This window comes from Artibeus jamaicensis, unplaced genomic scaffold, assembly GCF_021234435.1.
Source record: "Artibeus jamaicensis isolate MK-2021 breed Jamaican fruit bat unplaced genomic scaffold, CSHL_Jam_final contig_851, whole genome shotgun sequence".
Classification (NCBI taxonomy): domain Eukaryota; kingdom Metazoa; phylum Chordata; class Mammalia; order Chiroptera; family Phyllostomidae; genus Artibeus; species Artibeus jamaicensis.
This window is the reverse complement of record NW_026521986.1, coordinates 12,695,340-12,719,785: the sequence shown is the minus strand read 5'-3', so window position 1 is coordinate 12,719,785 and position 24,446 is coordinate 12,695,340. Positions and strand designations below refer to the sequence as shown.

General features: G+C 38.2%; 1 protein-coding gene across 11 annotated transcripts in view; it reads left to right on the top strand.

The window, feature by feature from the left end:
• Positions 1-24,446, top strand: part of NUMB (NUMB endocytic adaptor protein) — a 136,333-nt gene that overhangs the window by 97,819 nt on the left and 14,068 nt on the right. For 8 of the 11 annotated variants that reach the window (XM_037127756.2, XM_053673306.1, XM_037127746.2 and 5 more), the window contains 3 exons: positions 4,693-4,767; positions 10,659-10,691; positions 22,530-22,604. In XM_037127756.2, the coding sequence (XP_036983651.2) occupies positions 4,693-4,767; positions 10,659-10,691; positions 22,530-22,604 (183 nt within the window). The remainder of the gene's footprint in view (positions 1-4,692; positions 4,768-10,658; positions 10,692-22,529; positions 22,605-24,446) is intronic. The other 3 variants (XM_053673311.1, XM_053673313.1, XM_053673310.1) reach the window with 1 other exon arrangement.

The window sequence follows — 24,446 nt, the reverse complement described above, 5'->3', positions numbered from 1 at the left end:
TCTCTGAGCAACCTGACCACCAGTGTTTTAAACTTTGTATCTGATAGGTTGGCTATCTCAGTGTCACTTTATTCTTATTCTGAAGTTTTGGTCTGTTCTTTCATTTGAGCGATATGTCTTTGTCTCCTCAATTTGGCAGCCTCCCTATGTTTCTGTGTATTAGGTAGAGCTGCTTTGACACCCTGTGTTGGCGCGCCTGTTATGATGTAAGGGGCATAGCCTTAGGTATTCATGGCAGTGCAGTCCGCCTTGCCACTCTGCACTGTGTGTGGAAGAGGGGGCAGGGAGGGAACAATGCCACTTGTTCAGCTCTCACCCAGTTTCCAGTTACTTCCCCCACTTCCCGAAAGCAACTGCCCCCTTCTAGCTGCTGCCCTGTGCTGATTCCCAGAGTGAGTGGGTTTATGTACCTTATAGTATCTTGTGGACCCTTTAAATGGGCTCTCCTGAGAGACGGGCAGTTTCTTCTGCCACCCCAACCCCCACTGGTTTTTGTGGTCATGAGGCTTTATTTCCCTGCACTGGTACCCTGAGCTGGAAGGTCTAGCCTGAGGCAGGGATCACTTGCTCCCCAGTTGTTATCCACAGGTGAATTTGGGACTGCCCATTCTGCCACCCCACCACGCCATACTGCGTCCTTTCTGCCCCTCCTACCTGTGTGGATGAATGTTTCTTCTTTAAATTCTTGGTTATTGGCCTTCTATACAGTTTGATTTTCTGGCACTTCTGTTTGTTTTCTGTTTTTATATTGGTTGTTATGTTTCTTATGGTTGGGCAGGGAGGGAAGCAAGTCTACCTATACCTCCACCTTGGTGAGAAGTATCAGATTGTTAGCATATTTAAATCCTTGTCTTCTGTATTGATAAGCCTTTCTAAAGATAAACTTATTCTCTTATTTCTGGTACAGCAAAGGAGACACCTTACAAATGGAGATTTCCCTTATAAAGTAAATGTCTTTTATTAAAAGTAACTTCTACTTGGATTTCAGAGCTTCTCTTTTATGTTGTTTCTTAAAATTAGCAAGACTAAAATAATCCTTATGCCAAAGAGACATATTCTGGAGTGACAAAAATCTGTTCCCCTACAGCTGTTAGGCTGCAAACCTGTACAGCCTGTCAGTGTACTGAATACTGTAGGCAATTGTAACACAATGGTATTTGTGCGTTGCATTGCACTAGAATGTTCAGACAGCTAGATGTCACTTGGCAATACGCATTCTTTGGCTCCATTTTAATCTTATGGGACCACTGTTGTATATGTGGTTTGTCTTTGACTGAAATGAAAGGTTGTTATGCAGGGCTGGATTGTGTATCTTCTTGGATTTTGTATTATTCAGATTTTCCCTAAAAAGGTTATACTCTTTCAGTTTAGAACTATATATAATCCATTATTTGATTCACCATTTTGATGTAGAGAACATCCAAACCTATGGAAAACTTTTATAAGAGTTTGTTTGAGCCAAACTGACTACATACCAGGAGCAAGATCTCAAATGCTTCAGAGAAAAATGTTTCCCAGAATAACAGTTTGCCGTTTCTTTTTATACTTGTGTAATTGGTGGGGGGGGGGGGGCGCATGAGGGAGATTACAGGAATTACAAGATTACATGGGATGGGATTGATTGCAGGGTAGTTAACAAGATTATGTGCTCCCTTGAGGGTGGGCTGAAAAAGGCATCCCAAAGGTTTATTAACCTAGATGTACAAAAACAGTAGAGAGAGGATCAAGAAAACAAGTGATAACCAAATGTTGGAGAGGTTGTGGAGAAAAAAGGACCCTCATTCACTGCTGGTGGGAATGTAAACTGATCCAGCTGACACTGGGAAAGTCCACACACAGGCGTTCGTGCTGCCTGTCACCACCAGGACCAGTAAGCAGAGACAGGGAGTGGATCTTTATGGACGCCTTATTCAGATGCCTTTGATCTGAGAAGACGGAGGTTTATATAACCTAACAGACTGTCTTACATTCCATTTCAAACTCACTCTTTTTAAAAGGAGAAGAAAAGTGTGGGTAAGGGATTTGGAATTTAGGGAAAAGGTTAATCAGATAAAAAGCTGCAGCATTCTTTCATCTGTGGACCTGTGATTCATTACCTGTGTTCAGGGCTGTGGTCTTGATCTGTGCGGAGGGTGTGGTCTGGAGCACAGTGGCTCAGGTGCCACCTTGACTGCTGGAGTCCTCCCCATGGTCTCCTGCAGTCAGGGTGGGTCACACCTTCAGTACCTGAAACAATAGCTTTTCACATGCATCAAGTACTAAGTTTATTGATATTAACTAAAACTGAAATTTTCCAATTCTTGAGTCCTCTCATCACAGCCACTCTGGAAAACAGTATGGAGGTTCCTCAAAAATTAAGAATAGAGTTACCATAGGGCCCAGCAACCCCTCTTCTGAGTATCTACCCCCAAAATTTGAGAACATATATTTGCAAAGATATGTGTACCCCATGTTTTTTGCAGTATTATTCACAGTGGCCAAGACAAGAGTTGTGAATAAAAGAGGTTAGCTAAAGAAGGTATGGTGCATATATATAATGGAATCCTGCTCAGCCATAAGAAAAGATGAAATGTTGCCACTTATGACAACATGGATGAACCTTCAGAATATGGTGCTAAGTGAATAAGCCAGTGAGAAAAAGCTAAGAACCATGTGATCTGACTCCAATGTGAAATATAAAAATGAAACTCACAGACAACATTATGGTGCTTACCAGCAGGAAGTGGGACGGGGGCAGGAAAAGGTAAAGGTCCAGGTACATGGTGACAGACGATCTGACTTTGGGTGGTGGGCACACAGATCGTGTCAGAAAAGCACACCTATATAATCATATTAAACAAGGTCACCCAATACATTAAATTTTTTAAAAAAATATTTACAGTGGTTAAAAAAGTGGGCAGGGCTCATTTAAGGTAAAGATAACCTTTCACTGGGGAGGTTATAGGTCCGAGGCATGACTCACTCCATGACCTGCCAGGAAGGAATGTATGACCAGGTCCCCCTGTGAGGCTTCTTTCTGTTAGACTTATCACAGCGCCCCTTCTTATCCACAGCTAAAATGTGAGCATTCTTGCTGTTTTATTTAACGTGTATTCAAAATTATAGATGTTACAATTCTTTAGACATTTAATTATTTTGACCTTAGTTCATGAATTTTGTAATTGAGGCCTCAAGTATTTTGTTACCTGAAGTCCAGAAGTTTTCTACATTGGTTTTGTGCATTTATTCATCACTGAAATGATAGGAGTAAAAATGAAAAATTCAATATATGAGCATTATAAGACTGGATCAGGCTACATGAGTTTGAGCTTTCATTAGCTTAATGGCCTTGGACAAGTTCCTTAAACTCTGTGTACAGCGGGAATACATGCATTCCCACTATTTCACCTCCATTCCGGGGCCAAATGGTGGGAGACACAGAGAGAGGGGGGAAAAGCAGAAGGGGGGTTGGCTCCACCCTCCTGGAATCACAGTTCACTGAGCAGAGAGGAAGGTTCCCCTCCCTTACAGGGGTGGTTTCCGTTGCTGCCACCAGCACCGCTGCTGTCACAGGGTTCCTTGGGGCTAGAGTATGAGAGAAGAAAGAAAAAGAGATGAGTGAAAGGGAAGAGGATTCCTCTTCTCTTTCTGAGGATGAGAATTTCTCTTACCTGGTCCTTGAGCCAGAGCTACAGTGCTTTCCCCAGAGTTCTCTCTCTGCCACAGGGGAGGTACCAAGGAAGGTAAGGGTAGGGGGAGGTAAACCCCTGCCAGTTCAAAAGTATCTTTGATTATGGTATTATTCTCTGATTTGTCTTCTAGAAACCTCAAATAGGTGCTCCAGGCATTCTCTCCAGGTTTTATTGTTTCATTCATGGGGCAGTCAAGTTTGTCTACTCCATCTTACCCAGAAGCAGACCCTAAATTTCCTTTTAAAAAAGAGTACTTACCGTACTGCTACCATTCCTTCTGCTTTTCTGATCTAAGACTATTCCCATACTAAGGTACAATTTGAATCCTATTACCACCTTGGAAAATAAAAGCTTTATTAGCTCTCCATTGCTTCTGAGATTAAGCACAGACTCGTTTTAGCATTCCAGTTCCCCAAGTGCATGTACGTCATATTCCAGCCAAATAGTAATAATGCTTGATTATCTGTAGTTATCCTGGTCTACATCTCTCACTTTTATTGAATTCCCTCTGCCTAAAATAGTTCCCTAAACTTTCCATTTCTACCTCCTGAAATGCTACACATCTTTTAAAGCTCAGATGCACGACCTTAAATTTTGTTTCAGTTTTCTGCCCTGCTCTTATGTGTTCCCCCTAAAAGGAGTGTGTGAACTCTTCAGCCTTGGAATAACTGGTATTTTTATTTATGCCTTTTTAAATATTTGTGTGTTTTGGGGTGGTTTTTTATTTAGAGATAAAATAACTTTCTAGCACAGGCAATAGCTCAGATCCACTAGATTCAGATAACATTTAGTGCCTGCCTCATACTCTTCTATAATAACTTTTTGAGACACTTATTATACATCTCATTCATCTGAGGACACTGAGGGTAAGTAAAGTAACATTATTTTAACTTTCTACAATGGCTGTGAGTTTCTTGAGTGTAGAAATGTCAATATTCAGTTTTCTACCATCTACTTCCTATCATACAGTAGCTACTCAATAAACATAACAAAAGCCCTAACTTTTTTCTTCTTCCTACAGTACCTTGGCCACGTAGAAGTTGATGAGTCAAGAGGAATGCACGTCTGTGAAGATGCTGTAAAAAGATTGAAAGCTGTATGTATTTCATGGTTGCCAGGGTTGGTCTACATGCTGTAAATATTTTCTTAAAAAGATTTTGCTCAGTAAATTTTAGTGATGCACAATCCAGTAAGAACAGTCTTTCTCTTAAGGCAAAAGAAGTAAGTTCACTAATAAAGAACATCTCATGTTGTCCATCCAAACGTGTAAGTTATGAAGAACAACTTCTTCAATTTAGGCCAGACATTATCCAAAAGATACTTTTGATTAAGAACCCGTATTAAACAATGAAATGAATAACATTCTAAAACCAGGATAAAACTGTTACATTTAGTGTCTTAACTGTGATAACTGGGTTATAAATTACTGTTTTTAAGTCTATGATAAAAAAACAGCTTTCAAGGAAAAAATAGAAGATAGAGATTCTGTGTGGAAGGCTCGTGAGGTTTACTTTTGGGGAGGACTTACTATCTTGACTGCTACTCCCAGTTTCCTTCTCTACACCCTCTAACATAAACAATATATTTCTCTGCCTCTTGCACAAACTGCAGCACACTTGAAATGGAAAAATCCTCTTCTAAGATAAATGTTTACTCTGCCTTTATGCCATAGAACACATTCTAGGCACATGCCTGTGTATTTAATAAAAGGAGAGAATGGGTTCAGAGCTCACAAAGGTTCAGATGGAAGTGTTAATTTCACATTTTGGATATATTTGGGAAATGTTTTGAAAAATCTGACGGCTCCCTTCAACCATTCGTCTCTCCGGTGTGTGGCCTCCCCGCCCCCACCCACCTTTGCTCTGAAAGCTTTAAGCATTACTTCTGCATGCCCTTGCCCCAAATAGCATTAAATACTCGTTGCTTTGGGTTTGCTGGTATGGGGGCTGCCACAAGTTTGGCTACTAATGAGTGCTTTTTTTTCTCAATTTACTTAATAATCAGAACTTTTCTGCTTCTTGGTACATTCTGTATGACCTTTTTTCTATAATTCTTCAATATAAAAGTTATAAAATCAAGAAAGCAACCACTCAGAGAAGTGGATTATATTTTGGAAGAAATGCCCGAGTCTGTTGTAGAAGGGAAAAGAAGAAAAAAATAACTGATTATACTATGCAAAGAAGTAATGAAATAAAAACTAAACCAGTATAGACAGCAGAACACGTATGTACACACACATGCCCTTTACCTTAGATTTTGGGTGTTTAAATTGTTAAACAATTGAAGCCCTCCCTAGTCTGTCTTTGCCCTCCAATGATCATAATGTTAAAGGGACTTACATCCATGTATTTATAGTTTTATAAATTATACAACTATAATTTATAGACTTGCCATATCTACCTGAATATATTCCCTAATTAAATATAGCTACAGATATTGTCACTTTATAAGAAATATAAATTCAATCTCCTCTTTAACAAAATAATTTTAAGTTTGCTAGAAAAATTAATTTAGCTAAGAATATTTTAAAAAGTAATGTAATGATCCACGCTGTAGTCATTTAAAGGACATTTTAAACACCATAAACTAATGACTAAAAGCAGCAGATGAAACTATGAACAGACTAGATATACCTGAAACAAACTATAGTTATTAAAATCTTATAACTCCTATAACTTACTGTTAGAAGGTCACTGTGGAGTCAGCCTTTAGAAAGTCTTTTAACTCAGTGTAGCTTCATGTTTACTCTCTAAATGAGGAAAATCTAGGGATGGTTTAAATTTTCCTAGAAGGTATATATTAAGAAATGGCATTTAGTTGTTTAGTGAGCAGTTAACCTTCTTAACTGTCTAGTTATATTTTAAACATACTTTTAAATAGAAAACATCTGTTTATTATATAGGTAGTGAGAGTTCATTGTATAAAATCCAAATGAACAAAAACAGTATATAAAATCTCTTGCAATCCCAGAGATAGCCACTGTTTGCCTAGTTTTAAAACCAATTTTTTAGTTAAGTGAATGTTTTTGTTTTATTTTACCTTCTTGTATTCTTGGCCAAGAAGATTATAAGCTATAAGCATGATTTGAGTACAGGACTATTTAAATAATAAATTTTAATGGGTTTTTATTTTCACCAGAAATAGGAACCACATTGCCACTTGGTTTAAAACAGTGCCTGGCACATAGTAGCCACTCAAAAAATATTTCTGAAATGAATGCAGAAAACAGTTCAGTCCTCAACATGTGGTCAAGTTGAATCTCATAATAATTACCAGAAGCATAATTATTTTTTATGTTTAAAGTTTATAAAATCCTTTTGCATAATTCTAAAGGATCCTTATTTCCCTGTGGTATTTTATGACTAAAATTAAGTTCTAGATATGTTGATTATTTTTCTGTACATACTTTTTGAACTTTGAGGGGAAATTGACCATTTCTGAAATTTTCATTCAAGAAGTTCTTTCAAATTTTTCAGACCACCCCTATCTAGGAGACTTGGAGTGAAGGGTTACGACTTTATGTAGGGAAACGTGTGTTGTCCGAGATCGAACTAAACGCAGTGCCCCCACCCTGAGGCGCGCACAGTTCTTAGTGCCCTTCATTCTGCTGCTGCTACCACGCGATCAGTAGGGCTGCGTCACTTTCACAGAACTGCGTGCTGGGGTGAGAGCCTGACTTCAGCGACTGGTTGCAACAGTAAGAAATATTTCTGAATTTATCAGAAATAAAAATGAAAAAAAAAAATGCAAACAGTTCCTAAATCAAACACCCTTGGCTAATACTTTCGTTCTCACTGAGTATACGTGAGCCAGTTTTCAGCCCTGGCTACTCTTATTTGACACATATTTCTGCAACTAAATCAATTTAAATGAGTTAAAAGAAAGGAAGTTAAGTTTAAAAATAAAACCTTTTTATTTTCATTTTTGACAAGTTACCAAAAAAAATGTAAAATACACAGGAAGTTTTACTAGATACCTATAGACGTTTGACCGTTAATTTTTCAACATATTTTTTTTCAAATTGAAAGTCCTAATGTTTAAGTAAAAAGCAACTAGCTTTTACTGTGTGTCCCATTCAAATCAATAAACACTCCATCAGTGACATTCATATTCTAGTATCTCTCGTCCTACATTGTACTGTCAGGTATGCGTATTTAAATTAAAGTTATCTTTAATAAAAACGAAAAATAAGATTGAATTTTTAGCTAACTGATGTCAATTTTCTGTTTATTACACTCAAACTTTCCCCTTGTATAATGCTGTACTGAGAAGGCTGCAGAAGGTGGAAGTCTTCAGCTTGTTGTTCTCAGATGCTATTAGTCCACAAAAATTCATGACTTCTCTCTTCACATTTTTACGGTGCAGAAATTTCTAGTTGCCTCCCCTCTTACCAAACATTGATCCTAATGGACATCTATAATCTATAACAAACATCTACGATTAGGTATACCAGATGCTTATGTTTTGCCAAAAGCTCTGTCTCTAGAGGTATTTCAGTTTCTGTTTACATAATAGATCATAAAGCATGCTCTTAGAGTTTCACATAAATGCAAGCAAATGCAAAAGTGTACAACCTACATATTAAAGGAAAATTGTGTATCTGTGGAACTAGTTTAAACGTCAAAGTTTTTAAATTTTGAAGACTTATGTAGCTCAGATGTACCAGTTAAGTAGCAAAGTAAACATCATAAACTTATCACTTAAATGATACTTAAACTAAAAATCTAATATTCTAGTGTTTTCTAAATTTATAGGGAATTGAGGAAGTACAGTAGTTTGCAACATAGCTTGCTTTTTCCTTGTAGTTCCTTAAAATTTAGGATTATTTTAAATTAAAAGTTATCTGCAAATGTAATATTTTCAAATGAAAAGAGACTATAACTAAACAAGATAGTGTTTGAAACATATGCTTCTCAGAGCCTAAATATATTTCAATTGTTTTTTACTTCGAATACATAGAGTTAGTTATAGCTATTTTTAACTCACTTACCTTGTGCCATAATTTCACAAATTAGCCACTTAGGGATTTAGATTGTATGAGATATTGTCTGTGGATGATCTGTTGTTCATTTTCAGTGTCTTTACATCATAGTCAGTGCTGGGGGAGGAGTAATGTCAGTCTGTTCTGTAAAGAGTGCATTGGACCTTTGGTTGTCTTGCTTGACACTGATCCAAGATGCCCTTCCTTTTGAAAGGTCCTTTCTTCCCATTGTCTCTGTAAGTGTCTCTTCCTCTGTCTTGGTTTAAGACTAGTTTCATTATACTACCAGTTTCTAATATGTTGGGTTTTTTATTCACTATTTGATATATTTTTTTCTAATATATGTTTTTGTTTTAGCAGGTAAAAGAATCATAACTTAATTGTTTTTTAAAAACAATATTTTCTAATAACTGTCTTTTTATGCATTTTGCATGTCGACCTTTTTCATTAACATCTGAGATCTTTTATGAAAAGAAGGCATACTCCATGTTCATTTAACAAGCGCTTTTCTGGGAGCTAAATTAAATATTAATAGGTTTCTTTCCCTCACCTCACTGTCCCCTAAGAATGGTGAATCTTTTAACTTTGGCTGCATCCTTAAAAGCTGATGGTTGCTCAGTCTAACAAAACTAGGGTCACCAAACTTGGCAGCAGAAATAAAGTTAGTCTTACTGTGATATCTACCCCAATTACTTTATTATTTTTCCAGCTTAAGTTCAAAACATTTTGTGGAAATATTTGATACTGTTTGTCATTTTCAGAACTTCGGGAGCAAACAAATCATTTAGTGTTCGAATGACTATAAATTGTCTGAGAGAGTCAAATTTCAATACAGTTGGTTTTTTCTAGACATTTGCCCATCATTAGAAACTAATTATAAAAAGTAAAGGTTTAAAGTGTAGTTTAACCAAAACTAGGAAAGATAAAGGTAAGGTAGCTTGGGTGAATTAGAAGCCATCTACTTTGCATAAATTCTTCAGATTTTAAATGATGACCAGTTTTTAAAATTTGTATATGCTTAAAAATCAGTGCTGGGACCATAGATAACTATGTCTCTCTCATGTACTTATAACTGTCCATGTGAGTTTCTTTATTCTAAAACAGTAACATTTAAAAAGAAAACAAAAGTCTATTCCTTATGTTTCAGTTATTCACAGATGTGGTTATATTCTCATATATTTGTTTTCTCTGCTCCAGTGAGATCATCAGCCTTGTGTTTTTTATGAATGATTTATTCTATGTTTGGAATAGAATTAATTAATTTATTAATTAATTTATTTATTTATTTACTTATTTTTATTTTTCCCATTACCATTTATCCTGCTTATGTCCTCTTCCACCACCACCCCAAATGCTGGAATAGAATATATTTATTATTTCCTGGATTGTCATGGGATCGATCAACACATGTTCAGATTAATCCTAATGCATAAGTAAGCATTTTCTAAATGACCTCTTGAACTCAGTAAGAAAAAGTCAGACAAGGACCCTTGCTGTGCACTCACAATTTAATTTTTTGTGTTGCTATGTGATTTTGTGGTCATTTGAATGTGAATTGGCTTTTTAATTGATGACTTCCACATAGTTGACCACTTTTCAACTGAAATATGTATATGGAACTAGTCTTCTGTTGACTACTCACTATTATGAAATTTAAAATGCAAATCTCGCAAAACTAGTATGTCCTAATCTTTTTCTCTGCTACCAAATTTGGATAATCTCTGTTTTAAGAGTAAATAGAGAACACTGAACTAACTAGGTGCTCTGCATGGATACAGGCTCTGATTTCTCCTCATTCTTTCCATGGATTCTTAAGCCACACACAGTATGTTTCCCTGCATTTTCATGTCACTCCTTGTACGGATAACTCTTTAAAACTCACTCCCCCCCACCCCCTTCTCCTACTTTGCCCTTTACCCAACTTCCTTATGTGCTTATTGGTGTGAAACCCTGGGACATTTAGCCTATTCAATAATAGCCCTCGACTTGTCCCCCTGTTCCTCCAGGAAAGGAAGTTCTTCAAAGGCTTCTTTGGAAAAGTAAGTTTGATGCCACACTTGTGCTTGCTTTATAAGGAGTTACACCCCTAGTATAGCACTGATGTATTTAAAAAAAAAAAAGAAATATAGCTTCGGTACCTCTATAATACAGGAATTGATTTGACTATATATGGAAATTAATGAATTAGAAAGTTGCTATCTATGATATTACCTATGTCTGTTGATAAAAAATCTGATGATTCCTAGGAAAGCCCAATAAATAAGTAAAGTAGGTTAGAAAAGGACTGTCTCTTTAAGACTGGGTGTTAAGTTTAATTTGATCTCGTGAAACTTTATATTAGCATATTAGCTGAATTTTTAACAAGTGGGTTTTATTTACTGTTCAGTATTGACAGAGAAATGGGAGAAATAATTAAATTCAAGTGAAAATTAAATGTTTCCCAGCTTTTATACTCAACACTGTTTTTTTCAATCTAAGTTAAATTTCAGGTGAAGTAATTGAAAGTACATAAACTTATCTTTGGGGACCCTATGATTTTTAACCCGGGCTACTTACTTATCTAAGAAAAACCATCTTGATTAGTTTATTGAGTATCCGTCATATGTGGAGTGTTCTGTAGATGCTTTCAAGCAATGACCGTTTAGTGTTCAGATTTCCTTAGAATTGATGTAGGTACAAGTAGGTAAATACACTTGTAACATTTTCGTGTCCACATTTACTTTTGAGTGTTACGAAATAGTGCAGACTTCGAAAGTATCAGAAGAAACTTGTGTCATTGGATAGCAGTGTAAATTACTAAAAGTTTATGTGAAAATAAAAATCCCATCACAATTATTTTTACACAGGTTTTATTACTTTGAAAATTTGTTTTATAAAACAGTAGTTCCCTTTTCCTTCTCAAGTAAATATTTTAGTAATAACTCATTTTTACATGTTCTTGTTTAGGGTACCTTTATATTAATGTAAACAAATTTGAAAACTTTTAGAGTGAATGGTTTGATTTAGTTATTGCTGTCAATCTGAAGTAAAAAGTTGTAGAACTGACCTGCCACACACGTCACCATAAAATTTTTAATAGACGTTTCGAGTCTAAATCAAATTAACGGGTCCATAGTATCTGGGATCATATCTAGAAATAACTAATTCTATAAACATTTCCATTATTATTAATTGGAACTTCATTGCTAAGGAAATGTTTTTTTGTGGAGTGCTTATTCTTTTCCAAATAGAATTTCTCAAAACAATTCCACATCCCCACAATTATTACACAATTTTTATTTTCCAAGTGATTAGTTTTTAATATGTCTACTATAGTAAACCTTGTCTATGAAGGCTAGGTTGTTGAAATTTACTCCATATATAAACATGTTAAAGGTATATTTTTTGAGGTTTATAATACGGCGTTGAGAAACAAAGGCAGGTCTTGTTTCAGAATGAGTCCCAAGGCGGCAGTGTTCCCCACTGTCCACAGTGGGGCCCCGGCCCCCATAGAGTAGAGCCGGACGGGGCCACACCACACTTCATCGCTGTTTTCACTGCATTTCGACACATGACAAACCTAGATGACATGAAAATGAAAATTATGAATCATCTCACTTCCTCTTTACAACAACCTTGAAATTATTATTCTCCCTAATTTGCAAGAAAATGGAAGTTTTACAGAGGCTAAGTGACCCACCTGAATTCACAGATACAGTAAACGGGAGAAGCTAAGACTTGAACGCAGATGATCTGACTCTGGCGCCCACACTCTTAATCACTATACTGTATAGTCGCTCTGTTTCCATATCATTTACAAGCAGACTTTAAAAGGTTCAACCCTAAAGGATGCTAATAAATAAAGAACTTCCTGGAAACTTATTTTTACTCCCTGACTTCTTCAAAGGTAGTAGTTCACTTTGGATTTGTCTCTAGTTAATTTACTTTTTTATTAGTTAAAGTTTTAAAGAGTCTTTTTTAGTGATTCGAATTAACATACTTACTTTAGAGATATTTAAATCATATTAGTGAGTTTGACGCCCACAGGATTTCCTTCAAAGGTGCTAAGTAATCCCACACTGGCATCCATGTACAAATGTGACTGTCAGAGAGTTTTCTTGATGTTATTGCAGGGGAGTTCTTTTTATGGCAGGGCGATTTTATTCTAATATACAACTTAAAAAAATTACAGTAAGTCATTCAGAGAGTTTGGAAAACCGAGTCAGGGGAAAATAAGCATCAATCATAATCTTAATTTGAACTGTGCTTTTAAATGCAAAGCTTAACTTTGGAGCCTTTTAAATCTTTCAAGTTGCCATCATTCAACTCAAGTCCACACTGTTCTACAATAAATAAGCTGGTGAAAGAGAATTGGCTGTTGAGTTTGCTAGGTCAATTGTGGTTTGACGAAAGCTGAAAATGAAGAATCTCATAGAATAGTATGTGATGGGGAGTTTTTAATCCAGCACAGTTCCCCATAAAGTTCGGTTTTTTTCTTATCCTTCACATCATGTGTGACTTAATGGTTCAGCATAATGAGAACAACAGGTATTAAGAAGTGTTTCCATCAAACACATTTGGCATGAAAGTAGGTAGATGTAAGAATTATTAGCTCCGATTCTGAATTCGTAAGTCATGGCTGGAAGGACTGCTGCTGCTTTTCCCTAAGTTGCATCCTGGACCTGACTGCACAGCCACTTCCTGTTCCTGCCTCACCTGCTGTTGGGAGTAGTGCCCCCAGAAGCTCCATCCATAGGGACAGACACTGGCTCTGTTATTAACCCATTGTAAGTTTATACACATCTTAAAGGAGATAGGGAAAAACTGAGAACCTGGAATAACTTTTCCCACACTAGCACATTAAATTGCTCATTATTTTAGGGAAGTCAAGAATGTAATCAACTTTTTAGGAAGTGTTATATGCCTCTTCATTTGTGTTTTTGTCTGTACTAGACCAGTACTTTATTACCAAGTAATTATATAGGGCATTTAACATTTGAAAAGGATTTTATAATTTTAATGTATTTGAGGAACCGCATGAGCTAAGTAATCTATATTCCCTTTTCTATGAGGAACTAACTGAACACAGAGACATAAAATGCTTAAATCTCCATGTTAGGTCTCTTTTTAAAGCTGTTGTATCAGAAAAACTCCGTTCATTATACCTCCTGTAAGTCTTTTTCCTGTGTCCCCCGTATTATTCACACAGAATATTTCACTTCTGGTCACCAAATACGTGGAGACTTTTCCCACACCAAGCAGTTCTCTGCAACACCAGCTGGGTATCCTGCAGTTGAACTGAATTCTGACACTGTCTACCTGGAGATAGTGTCAGATGCACAGGAAAGGGGCTCAGTCCTGCAACACCGGTCCCACCTCATCTCAGATACCAGCTGCAAGTATTAGGTCCCCAGGTTGCTCACAACTTCTGTCCAGTTGTTTGGCTACAAATCAAAGGTTCCCATGACCTCTTCCTCAGGTTTGATTAATTTGCCAGAGCAGCTCACTGAACTCAGGCAAACACACCAGTTTATCAAAGGAAGTGGTAAAGAATACAGATGAGGAGCTACATAGGGCGAGGTCTGGGGGATCCCAAGCTCCAGAGCTTCTGCGCCTGTGGAGTTGGGGTGCATCACCCCCCCAGTGTGGATGTGTTTGCCAACCTGAGAGCTCTCTGAACCTCTTACCTTTGGGATTTTATGGGAGCTTTCTCGCATAGGCATGATTATTATTCCATTTTTAGTTCCTCTTCCCTCTCTGGAGAATGGAGGGTGAGGCTAAAAACTCCAAGCTTCTAATCAGAGCTGGGTCTTTCTGGTGACCAGCTCTCATCCAGGGGCCCTCCCAGAATCACCTCATTAGACCAAAAGATGCTCCTAGTGCTCTTACCACTCAGAAAATTCCAAGGGTTTGGGGAGCTCTGTGCCAGGAACTGGGGACCAAGACCAATATATATTTTCTGTTATCTTACAGGCATTTACTTATGTTTATATGTAGTTTTATAGGTTTTGATATTCTTTGACCTACTTTCTAATTTGCTACTCACAACACCTCCGTGAATTAGACAGGATAGTTCATGAAACTACATTTTACAAATGAATGAATTAGCTCAAAGAGGTCACCCAGCTAGTAGTCAATGGCAGTGCCTACCCTGGATCCAAGGTTTTCTGAAACATGGTGCAGAGTCCTTTCACCTCCCCCATACTAATGTTCTGCCATTCAGAAGTGTTGGCCTGTGCTGTCCTCAGGTGGACCTTAGTTAAAATGAATGAAGAAGGGCCCAATGCAGAGGACACAGATTGAGGGCCCGAATGCTTCCCACAAACGTGTTGTATGGCCTGTGCACAGTTTATAACTTGGAATTAGTTGCCAGTATTCCAGACATTGAAATCTTGCACGTAAAACCTAGGATATGTTCAAAACAGAGATACCGACCTGCGTTCATGCCCACATGCTCTGTTTTCCCTCTTATTTAAGGGGTGAGCATGCTGCTGGCTGCGGCCAGCTCCTCCAGTGGATTCTGATTATTCCAGCTCCTGTTCATTCCAGCAGTGCTACCTGCCTCCTCCACCACCAGTTTTCTTTCTCTAGTGGATTGTCCACTAATGTGAAAACAAACCATCCTTTTTAAAAAAGGTTTCTTCTTAGTGCCTAGAGTTCCTCTTCCCCCTTCCTTTGTTAAACCCATTTAATCACGTTGCCCTCATCACTCCACCAAAGCTGTTCTTGTCCGTTCTTCCTCTGTATTACTATTCCAGTGGTTTCGTCACCTTATTCAGCCTATCAACAGTTGATAGGATGACATAGCCCATTCCTCCCCTTCCTTGAAACACTCCATTTCTTTGGAGTTCAGGATCATATTTTTGGCTTTTTCTTATAATGCTGCCTACTTTGCTGTTTGGTTTATATATGCTACCATCCTTATTTTGGGGGGAAAGCCTTTAAAGGCCCTTTGCACTTAAGAAAATGCAGGAAATACCGTACATTAGTGTCCTGGACTAAAAGTTACTGTATTTTCAGTGAAGCAGCCTTTAGAGATTGTGGCAGTCTCAAATCCTATAGAAAGCTGCATTTTTTTCCCCTTAACTGCTTTGTTTTTTCAGGAATATTCACTGTATCTTGGAATTAGAGGATAAAATCTGTTGATTACACGATTCTCTTCAGAAATTCAAATGTCATCAAATTATAAGACATTAAGGCTTTTCTACAGTTAAAAAAAATGAAGCCAAGTTTTCTGTGACAGCAGAGAAGTCTTCTTGATTTATTACAAGGCACACCATGTCATGGTCGGTTGCCTGTTAATATATTAATACTCTGTAATGACTGGGTTTTCTTAGTGTGCAGATGTGCACGGAGGACTGACCTGTGATTCTTTATACATTGGGTACCCTTGAAGGTCTCTTTGGTTTGTAGCAGAACTTTGTGAAAGCAAATCACTGTTGCTCAGAAAGAGTGACATGCTGTGCCCCAGCTGCCCGAACTGTTGGCTGCTGTTGCTTTGTAATAGCTCATGGCTCTGCCAAATTGCGCTTCCATGTGTCTTTATAGCATTTCTTCACGCTGGCTTACATTAGAACATTTGCTTAGCCTTTTTGCTCTTAGCTGTCATATGCCTAGCAGAATTGTCTTGCCTCCAAATATTCTGTTTATGTTGATTAATTGCATGCTCTTATCTCACTGGGATTTGGGGAATCAGAACTTTAGAGCTGGAAAGCACCTGAGATCTGAGTCACAGTATAAAATAATAGGAGATAAGCACATTTGAAAACAACAAAAACAGAAAAGAAAAATAATTCAGAGATACAATTTCAAACAGATTTAATATCTCAATATAATGAATTCTTCTTCAAAAAGATTTAATTAATGATCACTTCTTAGGGATTATGATGATTTATATCAGGTCGGCATACTGTGGCACCCTGCCTGTTTTGGTGAATAAAGTTTTATTGGAACAAAACCATGTTCATTTGCTTACATATTGTCAGTGGCTGCTTTTGTGCTGCTGTGGCAGAGTTCATAGTTGTGACACAGAACATATGACCTGTGAAGCCTTAAATATTTATCTGGTCCTTCACATACAAAATTTGCCAGTTTCTGATTTAAACAATTTAAATTTTTGTTTCTCCAACCAGAAATCTGAAGTACTCTCCTAGATAACACTAATATGTAAAATGAAAGAGTACCTGTAAGGGTCTGTCAGCCTACTGAGAATATCACCAACTTGTGATCTTTGTCCTTTTTCAATTTATTTCTTATAAAAAATGGTGTCTACTTAAACAAAATACTCTGGAGATAGATTGATGGGTAGTGGTAGTTCTTTATTGTTTTATTGTAATTAGCTATTTCAGTTAATTTTTGTCATGAGTAGCTTTTAAATTTAGGGGAAGTGATGTTACAGTTTACTGAACTTGTTTAAATTACTATTATCTGTGTTGTTTTTGCAACCATTGTGTTTCTTCATTGGTGTTTCCTCGTTCCGATTCTCGGAACATTTCTTTGCAGTATGTGTGAGCTTCCTAACGTACTAAGTCATAATAGGTCCACTACCTGCGGTCATTCTCTCCAGCGTCAGCCTGCTTGATTTCTTTGTCGGTTTCTCTCTGCCCATAATGAAAGGTATTTAAGGCAGATGTTAATTCTAAAGTTCTAAGTTGGATATTTAAAGGGTTGAGTGGTTACTTGAAAGTTATAATTACATTTGTCATCTTTCATTCATAGGTTAGCTTGAGCCTTCTACTCAGATGTCACCAGTTTAAATTTGGAGTTAACTGAAGTCCTCTCCATGTTAGACTCATTTTCTTTCCTCGAAGAATAAGCAGTTTTCTCTTCGTTTCAAAACAGTTTTTAAGCATATTGACACTAGTCGGTGTGAATTCTACCCAGAACCTGGAAATCATTATTAAAATAGAAATGTTGGAACAGTGGTGATGAAATAACTCTTAATATCTTACATCTGCATTACCTCACCACATTGTTACTAGTTTCTGAAGTATGTAGTCTTTTTTGTAAGATTTTTTGTATTTATTTCTAGAAAGAGGAGAAGGGAGGAAGAAAGGGAGAGACATCAATTGATTGCCTGTCAAATCGCTGGCCTTTGGGTTTATAGGATGACACCCAACCAACTGAGCCTCACTGGTCAGGGCTGTAGTATTTTTGTTAAGAGGTGTTTGTGGCAAATTCACCCTCAACTTGGCCTACATCCATCTGGACATGTACTTTTCACCTCTTTCACAGTGATTCCCACACCTTGACCTCTTTCTTTTTCTCTATCTGAATTTAGAAAGAAAAAAGAGGTGTTTGTGTCACTAAGATGTATGTAAACTGTACATTTCATATTGACTCTGGGTGATTTGTTTGTTTTGCTAGCTGACTTGTTCTTATCTCTCTGGGTATTAGTTTTAAGTGGACAGTTTTAGGGCAAACAAAAACAAAAACTTTCATCTTTTCTCTATGACTTTCTAAGAATTTCTTAGAAATATTATTTATATTATCAGAATGAAAGACCATAAAGTTCACAAATAATACAGAAGCATCGCCACTATATAGAACCTATGAGGGGAAGGCTGGACTTAATCTCAGCTACCGGTGTCTCGGAGCCTTAATATCTCAGAGGCTGGTGGCAGTAGCTGTAATGTGACCGACCGGAGTGACATCTAGGTGCCAGCACCCAGGCGTAGAATCGAATACAAAAAAATGTATGTTGTCTGTTTTCTTCCCTCTTTAGAGAGGTCAGAGGTCATGAGCTATGACAAATACACTGCTTCACTGAGAAGTTAGTACAACACCGTTATAAAGACAAACCTCAAAAAAGTAGAGATGTTTCGATAGCAGTATAATTGGGCCAATAAACTGTTGTAGTTCCCTGTCAGGGGAGTCCAGTTTTTCGGCATCTCTGGGCCACACATTAAATACGCAGACACTAACGAAGACTGATGAGCAAAAAAAAGGTTTTAAGTAAATTTACAATTTTTTTAAAGATTTTTAATTTATTTATCTTTAGAGGGGAAGGGAAGGAGAGAGGGAGAGAAGCATCAATGTATGGTTGCCTCTCATACATCCCCCGCTGGGAACTGGCCTGCAACCTAGGCATGTACCCTGACTGGGAATCGAACCTCGACCCTCTGGTTCGCAAGCCCGTGCCCAGTCCACTGAGCTACACCAGCCAGAGCAATTTACAGTTTTCTGTCAGGCCACATTCATAGCCGTCCTGGGCAGAATGCAGCCTGTGGGCTGCAAGTTGGACACCCCTGCATAGTAAGGAGGCTAATGGGGAATATTCCTATTTTAAAATGGCCTTTTATTTTTCCCACCTTTAGTCTTCCAACTTTGAAGTACTTTGATCTGTTGGCTCAGATAGTGAACACTGCAGGCTACAATTGCTCAGTAAGCCGACTAATAAAACTTCTCATTTAAATCTACACAGGATTTTCAGTGCCATTTGGGGGTCTGCTATGTCACTGATCAGCTGTTTCCTATTCCCAACAGCAAATATCTAGCACATTGATTCCGTCAGCAAATATTCCTTAGACTCCTCCTCTGTACTAGGCATTGTTCTAAGCTCCAAGGTTATGGCAGTGAACAATAAAGTTGGAAACAACCCTTCCCTTACGGAGCGTACCTTCCACAAGTACTGAACACTGTGCTCGTGTGTGTGTGTTGGCTAAATACGGGCAGTTACTGTGGTTTGCGCAACGACTGCTGTCCCGGTCTGCCTGAAACAGCCCCGGTCGAACACCTGTCTCACTTGCAAAGGGGTCCCAGTTTTAGACAAAAGTATATGGCCATCCTAGTTCTAAACCTTTTAAGTATATTAATTCATTTAATCCTCATAATAATCTCACGAGGTACATAAGATTATTAGCATCGTTATGCAGGTAATGAAACTGAAGCATAGAGAAGGTGAGTAATTTGCCCTCCGTCATGTAGTAAGTGGCAGAACCAGAATCCAAACCCAGGCAGCAGCCTGGTTTCAGAGTTCGTGCTTCAGTCCCTAGGTTACACTGCCCCTAGACTGCTATTGTAAGTCTTTCTGTTCTTCTCTGCTTGTCTGCCTTCTCCTCCCCAGCGAAGTAAAGTAGGCGATCTCATTTCCTTCACAGATAAATTTGTGACTCTGCGAAGTAAACTCCTTCAACTTGCTAAACCCCCTTTTAAAATGTCTTCATTTCTACTCAGCCTCACTTTACCCCTCCATTTCAAGGAAAGGGGGGTCATCCCTCTTCCTGTCTAAAACTTGTGTATCTGCCTCATCCCGTCCCACCTCCTGGATGACTTTGTTTTCTAAATTATTCCTCTCTTGCCCTGACCAGCTTGGCTCAGTGGGTTGGGCATCATCCTGGAAAGCTAAAGGTCACCGGTTCAATTCCTAGTCAGGGCACAAGCCTGGGTTGCAGGCCAGGTCCTGGCTGGGGGCGTGGGAGAGGCAACCAACCCTCTCTTTCTCCTTCCCTTCTCCTCTCTGAAAATAAATAAATAAAATATATTTTTAAATTATTCTTTTTTTCTTGGGCCTTCAGTCTTCTGCCCTCCACTAGCTTTGCCCAGTCAGCATATAAGCATGATCTGTTATTGTTGCCGAAGGGTATCTTTCAAGAAGCTTTACTGTTGGGAAAAGTTCCTTAAAGCTTAATAATTTAATGATGATAAATCATTAGCCACTTTGACAGATAAAATTAACGATCACAACCCTGTCGCCATGCCGTGTCTTCTTCATTGCTAAATCCGATGGGCACTTTGCACAGCTTTTCTTACTTGATTGCTTTGCAACATTGGACATTTTGGACCATCCCATCATTTCTGAGGCCCCTGGTTTCAGTCACCCTAATGTCTCCCAGTTTCCTGTGCTTCTGGCCATTCCTTTTCTCATATTTCCAAGACTTAACTCATCTTCTCCCAATTCTTTAATTATTGATAGTCTTTTCTATCCTTGGCCCCTCTTATTATTCCCATTAATGCTGTCTCCCAAATCTCAAATTCCATCTTAGAATTCTCCACCGAGCTTCGCACCTATATATCCAATTACCTGTTGCACGCCTCCACCTGGATGCTGCACAGACACCTCAAACTTTGCTTGTCTTAAAACCGAAGTCCTATCCTTTCCCTCTCAAACTTGCTTTTACTTCTCTTCTACACTCTTAGTTTGTGGTGCCTCTCCACCCACTTACCCAAATCAGAAACCAGAGAGGATCCTCAGCGTCTCCCTTACATTTACCTTATAAAACCTTCTCTCCATCCCCATCTCAACCGAGAAAGCTCAGCCCTCATTTTCTCTGACCTGGGATCTTGGTGTGGTCTTTTTACCTCCTGTCATTCTCTTTCCAGCTCCTCTGCACTGGTGCCAAAGTGATGTTTTAAGAATGCCAGTCTGTTTGTTCATGCTTAAATTCCTCCAGTATCTCCTAATTGCCCACAGAATTAAGGTGGAATTCTTTAGCAGGCCTACAAGGCCCTCTGTGGCTAGGCCTTTCCTACTGTTTAGCTCCCATATACCTTGCTCGCCCATCATACTTTCAAGCAAATATTTTTGGAGCCCAGGCTTGCCATGTCCTGTATTGCCGTCTTCTGCCCAGCATGTCCACTATTTCTGTCCGTTCCCTCCTTCCCACCTTGAACATTCAGAAAAGCTATTTCAGCACCCAGTTCTGTCTTCTCTGAATAACCTTTCTTGATTCCACAAATAAATTTGACTATGCCTACTTCCTGACATCATTATACATTGTTTTCAGTTCTACTATAGCAGTTACCACTGTATTATTATTTTCTTGTTTATCCAAGTGCCACCTTTCAGTGGGCTGTGAACTCAAGTATTTTCGCTGTCCGGCATATAATAGACTCTGATCTGATGTGTGGCAGTGATGGAGATGGTGAGCCGAGTGGGCTACAGTTCACTTAAATAAGGACATGCCTTCCATATTGAGAGCTGTTGGGCTTGGACACAAGGAGAATGGTAGACATTTCTTAACTTCCTTTGTCCCCTCTAGAAGCTGCTGCTTCAACCCTATAGTACCTGATCCCTTCATACCTATTTTCAGCTTTCACTTTGCTTTTGTTTTATTTTGCTTGTATCCTTGGAGCAGTTAGAAAGAAAGGAAGCTGTTAAATTATTTTTGCAAACCACCACACTCCCATTTTCATTTCATTACAGGAGAAACCATACATTAGCTTGTCCCCATGTGATTCTTGTGTGCAAAAGAATTCTTTTCTCAGCAGTAAAGAGAATTCATGTTACAATAGCCATACTTTTCAACAGATTTTTAATTTTCCTATGTCCCCAAAATGCTTCCATGCATTTAATGTCAAATTAAAAACTAAACTAGTTCTGTGTTAATCCTGAGAGCAGAAATAATGGTTTTTAAAGGAATAATGACAAATTCTTGGGTTTTTAACATGAAAATTGCAGGTGACCAAAGATCCTGCTGTGTGCATTGGGGTCAAAGGATAGTACAACAGTCAGCATCTCAATTTAGACTTACGCATTACCTTCTGCTCTAAGTACACTTGGAGAAGCTACTTGTGGTGTAACTCCTTATGTATTTAAACTTATCTGACTCTTGGTTTTCTTGGTTTATTTTTTAAGTGGGTGAAGAATCTACTTATGAATTCTTTGTCCTGTACGGAATGTGGTATCTTGGTTTAATTCCATGTATCCCTTCCCTTTTACTTAATTTTATTGTATTATTTTGCATTGTGTTTCTAAAATAATGGCTTTGGCTTGTTTTTTCCTGAATGTTTCTGCAGTTTGGTTTGAGTGTCTGGCTTTGGGCACCCCTCCTGGACTCCCTTTGTACTTGTGGTTTTCGGAAAGCAGAAGTCAGTGTTTCCTATGGAAAATGACTCTTTTTTGTTAATATTGTGTATGTGTGTCTCTCCCCTTTTTCCTTTTTGGTTTCTCTTAAAAGACTGGAAAGAAAGCAGTTAAGGCGGTTCTGTGGGTATCAGCAGATGGACTCCGAGTTGTGGATGAAAAAACGAAGGTAAAACTTTCATAAGCTTAAACATAACTACTCATGTTTTTCTGATCCCTAATGAGCCAATATAATGCCATTAAGCAGTTGTAGCCACTCTGTACCCTTTCACTTCCAGTTTAGAGAGAGGAAGGGGGTGGGGACAAACAGTGATTTATTGCATTTATTGGTTACTTCTTGGTAGAACCTGCATCCTTGGCCTATCAGGAAGATGCTCTGACCAGCTGAGCCACCTGGCCGGGGCTTTGTATCTTTCCACTTTGTCCAAAGTACAATCTTCTCAGACTAGTTAGTGTTGAGGAAACCAATTTAGTTACTCATTTACCTGGTAAAAAATAGAACTCTCTCAACATTTTGCTGTACATGACACAGCATGTTTAGCCTACCAAGCATTGTCATTTAATGTTAAGATCTGAGGTCTGTTTTTGTTGTTATATATTTTTAAGAAATGTTTATTCCCCACAGATGTAAAAAACGATGCAAAAGATGAACCTTTTACCACAGTTAAATTTTTTTTAAAAAATGATAGACCACACTTGAAACTTCTTGTTCCTTAATAAAACACTATTTTTGAAAGTGATATTTGAACTGATTAACCTGTTATGTAACTGAAAGCCCAATTCAAATGAAATCTTGAGGACTTGTAAATGGCTCATTTAGCTGAAATTTACTTAGCATTCACACAATATATCAAATCATAGGTAACGTTTTGCCTTAGAAAGAAAGGCATCCTCCATGCCTCAATAAGAACAGAGACCGATTCCTCCCTTAGAGAACATATGGTGTTATGTAAGTACATTAATCATTAATTTAAATTTCCTAAGAGACCTTAAAGTCTGGAGAAATTTTAACAGGACAGCAGTTTTTCAAAAAAACCTCAAATGTTGCTGGACCTAGGAGAGAGTCTGTCAGGTAAAGAGCAGTTTGATGGGTAACTTGTCTGATATATTTTACGTGATTTAATACAAGGGAGAAACCCCCTGCCCCTGCCAAGAAAAACCAGAATTATCTTTTGGAGGGCAGGCCCCTTGTAGTACAGGCTTCCCCTGCTAGGTGAGTGTTCTAGGAACCCATCTGTGTTAGTGTACCAGCTGGTGTTGTTGTGAGAGGCTGCGTTCAGCTTCCAGTGCATTTGCCTGTTTCATGATGGGCAGTTTATGAGTGCACCTGCCCACACTGTGCTGATTGTTCGGCAGTTTTTGACCAAAAGTGGCGTGACCCTCATGCCCTCCCCCCATTCACCTGATCTTGCCCCAAGTGACTTTTTCGTTTCGCCGAATGAAAGAAGTCCTCAAAGGCAAACGTTTTGCTGATGTGGAAGAAGTGAAACAAAACAAAAAAAACAGCAGAAGCACTAAAAGGCATCAAAATCGACGAGTTCAAAAACTGTTTTGAGCAGTGGAAAAAAATGCCTGTAATAAATGTATTACATCAACTGGAGAGTCCTTTGAAGGTGACTGACGTTTAAACATGTAAGAATAAATACACAATATTTTATAAATAAATTCCAGGAAAGGATTTTTGGTCCCCCCTAGTATAGCTGCATTTCAGTTATTTTGATCTTCCATCTACAGCTTTTTCTTTTAAGTTCAAGAGAGTGGTAGTGTTAAACGTACATGACCCTTGGAAGCAACGATCATTTTATTTAGATTATTTTTAAGAACTTGGGCAGTCTCCATAAGTGTTTTGGTTAAAATTTGTATGTACAATAGTGAAAAAGTGATGTTTCCCTCTGGTGGCTGCTTCTAACACTGGCAGTAATTAGTTCTTTCCACCCAGAGTATTACAGTAATTGGTGGGTTGTCACTCTTGGACCCATTATGGGTGGAAAAGAAGTTTTGCACTGTGTAC